Source organism: Anarrhichthys ocellatus, unplaced genomic scaffold (assembly GCF_004355925.1).
Source record: "Anarrhichthys ocellatus isolate YVR2014 unplaced genomic scaffold, GSC_Weel_1.0 scaffold14, whole genome shotgun sequence".
NCBI lineage: Eukaryota > Metazoa > Chordata > Actinopteri > Perciformes > Anarhichadidae > Anarrhichthys > Anarrhichthys ocellatus.
Window position 1 is genome coordinate 5,192,819 of NW_022280044.1, and position 6,255 is coordinate 5,199,073.

Below are 6,255 nucleotides of genomic sequence, written 5' to 3' on the forward strand. Positions count from 1 at the left end.
CACACACACACACACACACACACACACACACACACACACACACACACAGGCACTCAGACAACATACAAACAGAGACACACACACACACACACACACACACAGGGTGGCTGGTACTATTCTAGCCTTTGAGCGGAGGAGCCAGAGTCACCACCACAGCTTCCAGGAAGGACAACCACAGTCACACTGCACTGGGTTTCCCACGGGGGAGGGGAGGCTGGAGGGGGAAGAGAGGAAAGAGGGGAGGGAATGATGGAGAAAGACGGAGGGAAGTGTGCGCGTGTTTGTGAGTGTGTATGTGAGGCGAGGGTGTACAGAGTAGGCCGGCCTTGTGGTTCAAGCTGAAAAGAGGAAGAGATGCTATGAGGAGGCAGAAGGGAGAAAAAAAGAGTTCAGTGAAATCAGGAAGTGGGAGAGATTTCTCCTCTGATGTGTAAATATACTTCTCTATAGTGTTGAATCTTTTATTGGATTACATGTGTACAGTTTCTGTGTCTCTTGTGAAGGAGAGTCCAGACACAGCAATAGCCAACTTAGTGACTTTAGGAGAAGCAGCTATGCATAAACAAAATCACCACCAGCATAATTTATAGCGAAGATCAATTTTATTTAAAAATTCATTAAATTGACTAAACTTGTTGCTACAATAGACAATAGCATTTGAGCACTAATTGAGTATTACACTATGTCTGCGTACTTTATTTAATGCTACACTTTTATCAAAAACATGATTCGGCATTGTATGTCTTTAGTCTTTTAGCACTCTGTTTGACAGCACTTGAGTTTCCGAGTGCACGGACGTGGAGTTTGCATGGATGCATAAGGCACAGACATACCTGATACCAGTGGTAGAGAAACTCTGAAAGTACTGGTCCTCTGTACAAGTTCTCTTCACTTGTCAACAAATTGCAAAAGTCAGAACACAAGAAATCTAAAAGTCACAAAATAGTTAGTGCATTTGGAAAATACAGAAGCTTAAATTGTGGGACATATAATGTTTTCGGTGGACTGCGCTCACGTAGGAGACAACGGGCTGTGTGACCTCTGAACCCGGAACAAAAAAAACCAAAACAAAAGACAGCTGAGGAACCGCACTTCTGGGAGACTACGCTAAACTAGCTTAACAAACAATAACTCAGCGCATGACGGTATGCTTCGTAATTAACGGACAATGCATATAGTCCAAATCTATATAATTAACACAATGACAACAACAAATTCACAAGAACCAGTCACATATATTTATATGACAACAAAGCATGACAAATCAATCCAGCAGACCTGCAGCAGAACACACATTCTGCTACACACTCAAGGGCCATTGAGATATTAGATGTAAAAAAAACAAACGCAGTTGACTTACCAAATGCCGTTCACTTAAAGACAAACTCCATCCTCCTTTCTTTGTTGACAAAGAGTTTAATCCCACGGTTAAATCCCAACTCACAAATCTGTTTCTCCTCCTCCTTCAGCCTTTGTTAAAAAAACAAAGCTAGGTAAAAAAATTCAAAATCTACACCAAGCAACATGCAAAAAATGTCATAATTTGTTCCATATCTTTCAATTTGAACTCTTACTACTCCAACTAGGCCTCTGATGGCTACTTTAAGTTTCGTTTCACAATAGTCACTGACCAATCACAGCACACGCTGCACCTTACTGCAGTGCTGCACCTCTAAACTCAGCTGCCCGTTAATGCTGACGTATTTGTAGGCCAGCTAGCAGGCTCTGGCACGTCAAAGAATACGGCCAACATGTCAAACTAAAGATCTGATTGGTTGAAGACTATGACAATCAACAATATCGTCCCCATTCACTTAAACTGCAAAGGGATTCACTTGTGAGTCTGAAGGCCTCGGGCCTCTCTTCTTACCTAGAGACACAGAGGTGAAATCTGATTGGATAAAAGCTCTACTTAAAACAAGCTGCACTGGAAGCAGAGCAACAGAGGAAGACAGTAGCTGTGCAATGAGAAAATAAGGTAATGGGAAAAATATTTTTATAAATTAAGGAAAAATTATTATTATAAAATAGTTATAACTTTGTGATTCTGTTTAGGCCAGCAGAGAAGGCCTTGCAGGCCCTGACGGCCCACATTGATCTGTTTTATTGTTCTTGTTTACACACAAAAAGAATCATCTGCAGCTTGAACAGCAATCAAATGATGTTAGGAACCACCAACAGATCAAGTGTCCATAATAAAGAACTAAGTAAGAACATCTGTGTGTGGAGCACTATTCACGCAGTTCCTCAGTTGGAAGCCTGATACAACATTGGCCAGTTTGGTAACTTTAGGAGGAGCAGGCATGGTGATGGCACGCTTGAGGTAGCAGCGGCGCCTGGAACACAAGATGAATAACAGCATCTTCAAATATGCACCATAAATACAGCTGTCATAATTTATAAAGAGGGGCTGCAATGGTGTCTGATTGACGATCAAGTTAAATGTTTTCTGGTTATTGCCTGAATTGTTGGAACAATTTTATTAAAAAAATGTTAAGTATTTGTGTTAATGCAGGTTTGCACGCATGAAAATACTCTACCTGTAATCACTGTTGAAGAAGTTTGTATTGACATAGGTGTAGAACTGGCATGTAGGTTCATCACTACAGGTCCTCTGACAAGTGTCTGCATCGTCCATCAGCTCATAGCGAATGTCATTACCTCCGAAATCTACTCCTTCAAAAGTTGCCTTCACCCAGCCTGTTAGCAGAGAGGAACGAAGTTAGACTGCTGCTGCTGGCTAAACTACAGAAATACTTCACCAACAATAAACTGAAAGGATAGATGAATGAAGTTGCTGAATGATTCTAGGTTTTTTTTAAAGATCGCTTTATAACCAAATCTAAAATAAGAGTTTATAGTTTATCTATTCATGCAGTGTTAGAGGGAAAATGGCAGACGTTTGGTTTATCATTATTTCTGAAATGATCAAATGAAGTAAAAAATAACATTGCCATTCAGTGAAAGTTGTCTTTTTAGAGAAGAATCACGGGAAGAAAAAGTCCGGCTTTGTCATAATGTATTCATCACAAAGGTTTTTCCATTATTATTTTTAGATTTTGACTTCCAGCACAGTGCTTCGATTCTAATTGTTCAAACTGCTGAGAATAAATAGCGTTATAATGCAAACACAGCCTGCTGCCATAATCCATGAAAAGTATGCTTCATCCTGAGGGAAGTATGAAGGTGTTTAGTAAAATTGTTGCCAGTCCATTCATCATTGTTGAAACAACTCTCTAAAATCAAAAGATAGTTTTATCATTTAAAATTATAATGATGGATCATCTGGGGACCATGAATGTATGTAGAACATGTTGTTTTCATTGAATAAGTGAAGACTAGAGTGACCGATCCATTGCCACGCGGGAAATATATAACATTAAATGATTGAATTAGTCAATCCATATACTAATTCAATCATTGGTCTTTGAAGATGGTCTTTGGTCTGTGATGCTACTGAAAGTGTGTCCTCTCCGACAGTTTTAGTGATGATTAATAATACATACTGTTATCCAGCTGACAGAAGCGTGCTGGTAATCCAGATGTGACTCCTTCTTTGGTTTTGGGAACCATTTCATTTTTGTTGTTCTTCAGATGACAATTAAATTTGTCACTGCAAAAAAAAGAAGATGTCTATATTTTGAGATTCAAGAACAGATCTGATAGAAAAGGAGAATGAAATATGTAACCACATATTTAACATATTATACTCATTGTAATGTCTTATTGGAGAAAACTGTTTGACTACCTGACAAAAGAGAAGAAGGTGCAGACTGGATGAGCAGAGCACAGAGTCTGACAGTGTTCAGGAGAGGCAGCAGGAAGAACCACAACGTCATTTCCTGGGATGTCAGTGCTTGGAAAAAGCTTTCCTTCACATGCTGATCAAAACATGGATAACACATTAAGAAAGCATGCGCAACTATCTGCAGAGTTTATTCCAAATGCTATAGGACTGTTTGTGTACCTGGTTTCACTTCTTGAGTTATTTCTGTATTGTGGGAGAATCCAGATACTACACCAGTTTTCCTTTCAACAATAGAAGTTATTGGTGCTGACCAGCTGAATTTAAGGTGGCACTTGTACCTAAAACAAAACAAAAGTTGCATTGTTAGGGAATTGGTGGGCCTATGTCGCCACCCTGGTGGATTCATAGAAAATGTTCCCACATTGTTTAAATTAAACCAACTGTGTCAAACAACTATAGAGGGAGCGGCAAACATGACAATTTGATTTCAACAGCAGTGAAATATTACTTGATCCAGTTTTACCTGATCCTCTCTGGTGTGAAGACCCCATTAATAAAAGTAAAGAACTGACAGGCAGGGTCCCGTGTGCAGGCTCTCTGACACTCATCGTAGTCGGCTGTGAACAAGGTTTGGTAGTCTGCCCCGAAAAAGTCCACGTTATGGTACAGCTGAGGCAGACAAGGCTCTGGCAGACAGAGTAAAGGAGAGTGTGTTCATGGATCAATAATTAACAGTGTATGTAAGGTTACTTAGAAATGTAATAGGTTACAGATTACTAGTTACCCTGTTAATCACTGATTACTGTCAAACTTCAATGAAATAGTCTTCAATATTACTTGAATTAAGATTTGAACAGAGCAGCAGCTTGAATGTTATATTCTACACTTAAGCTTTTTTACCAAAATGAATATATTTGGATGCAACCCTTTTGTAATCGCCAACATTTTGATTAGGAAGTGCAATTTAATCACATATTTTTTTCTCAGTAACCGTAACTGATTACAATTGCTCTTACTTTGTAAGAAAAAATTGCAAATTAACCGATGGTTTTCATAATGGTTTCAAATATTTGTGAGCTTACGTGGTTCTGAGCTGCAGGGTTTGAGAGAAAATCCAGAGGTGACACCCTGCAGTGGAGTCCGCACATTGGGCTGTCCAGAGGAACTCTTCTTGAAGTAGCAGTAGAAGTGCCTGTAGAGAAGGGCAGATGTTTTTGTGTGTTTATGTTTGTGTGTGTGTGAGTGAACTGCGGTGGCCTTTAGGCAACGTAAAAACAAGAAAGGCCCCTTTCGCAGAGCCAGTGTTTGTCCTCCTGGGCTACTCTAGACAGATGGCGGTGCACTATGGCATAGTCCTTGAAGAGGTGTAGCTCTCTATGTAGATATAAATGTGTCATTCTAAGGTAACGGAAACACTACGATTCTTAGTTTCAGCTGATTATACACAAATTAAAACATAGTTATGAATATCATATTTCATTTCTGCCAATAGATTATCCTACACACTGGCCCTTTAAAACTTAACATGAACAATTGAATAAAAACTGGAGAGGAAATTGCACGGTCACAGTTGCATCGAAAACAAATTGACAAATAACCTTTAGCCTATAGCCTTCAGCCTATAAATTACAATGAGACAAAACGTCTCATGTACGGTTGCAAAAGAGATTAGATAATACACTGCTTGATTTGTTTTGATGTCTGGTAGTGTAGGGTGGCTCTAAATTAAAATATATAAATTTTAATTAATTCATTTCTGGTGACAGTAGGTTGGAGTTTGTTTTCATATTCCAGCTATCTAATTTTCTGAGTACAAAATGTATCTTTACCATCCTGTTTTATGAAAAATGAACAAGTATGACTTATTTATGGGTGCACTGCTTGTTTTGTACCTGTTGTCTTTGGTCCAGTCAGCACGAATAAAGGTAAAGTAGAGACAGGAGGGGTGCTGGGTGCAAAGCTGCTGACAGTGGTTGGCATCAGGAGAGAAGACGAATTTGATGTCTGTTCCAGGGAAATCTACATCCTCCTGAAGCTGTTGATTACATTCTAAAATGGAAAACATTACAAACATTGACATGTACAAATACACACATAGCCAATACATCATACTACATACTGTATAAGTGGTGAAATTACAATACTTAAATGCATTACCTTGACTAAAGGAGAGGCTGCAGATAGACAGCAGGACCCCCAAAATCCAAAGTGTTTCCATGTTCTCAGTTCTGAAGCCAGTGAGGATTCTCTAAACAACTGTTTAATTTTAAAGGTCTCATACAGACTTTGATCCCAGGCATATTTACTTTTTTAAAGTCCAAATTAAAATCAACATTTGATGTTGAAGACATTGGAACAGTGTTCTTGTTTTTCTGGCATGCTGGATCCTGTCACTACTTCATATTTTTACTTTTAGAACACAATTTTTGATTGAGTAGCTTTAATAGAAAAGTATACTTTTAAGCATTAGGTTGTATTGAGTGAAGCTGAAACATTGCTTTGAGGTC

The 6,255-nt window shown here is 38.8% G+C and overlaps 1 protein-coding gene across 1 annotated transcript; it reads right to left on the bottom strand.

Annotated features, from left to right (window-relative positions):
• Window positions 1-2,055: 2,055 nt before the first annotated feature.
• Window positions 2,056-5,990, bottom strand: LOC116387301 (plasma kallikrein-like). Its single transcript, XM_031854259.1, has 9 exons — window positions 5,906-5,990; window positions 5,641-5,797; window positions 4,831-4,940; window positions 4,272-4,434; window positions 3,968-4,086; window positions 3,749-3,881; window positions 3,507-3,613; window positions 2,541-2,700; window positions 2,056-2,336 (listed from the first exon to the last, which is right to left on the bottom strand). The coding sequence occupies exons 1-9, from the start codon at window positions 5,964-5,966 to the stop codon at window positions 2,204-2,206; spliced, it is 1,143 nt and encodes a 380-aa protein (XP_031710119.1). The 5' UTR covers window positions 5,967-5,990; the 3' UTR covers window positions 2,056-2,203.
• Window positions 5,991-6,255: the final 265 nt, after the last annotated feature.

Bases quoted from the DNA above. Each gene is read 5' to 3' on its own strand.
- LOC116387301 (XM_031854259.1), bottom strand. From the start codon at position 5,966: ATGGAAACACTTTGGATTTTGGGGGTCCTGCTGTCTATCTGCAGCCTC. The intron at 4,435-4,830 runs GTAAGCTCACAA...TCTGTCTGCCAG, and splicing joins ACCCTGCAGCTCAGAACCAC to AGCCTTGTCTGCCTCAGCTG. The intron at 2,337-2,540 runs GTAGAGTATTTT...CTTGTGTTCCAG, and splicing joins TTCTTCAACAGTGATTACAG to GCGCCGCTGCTACCTCAAGC.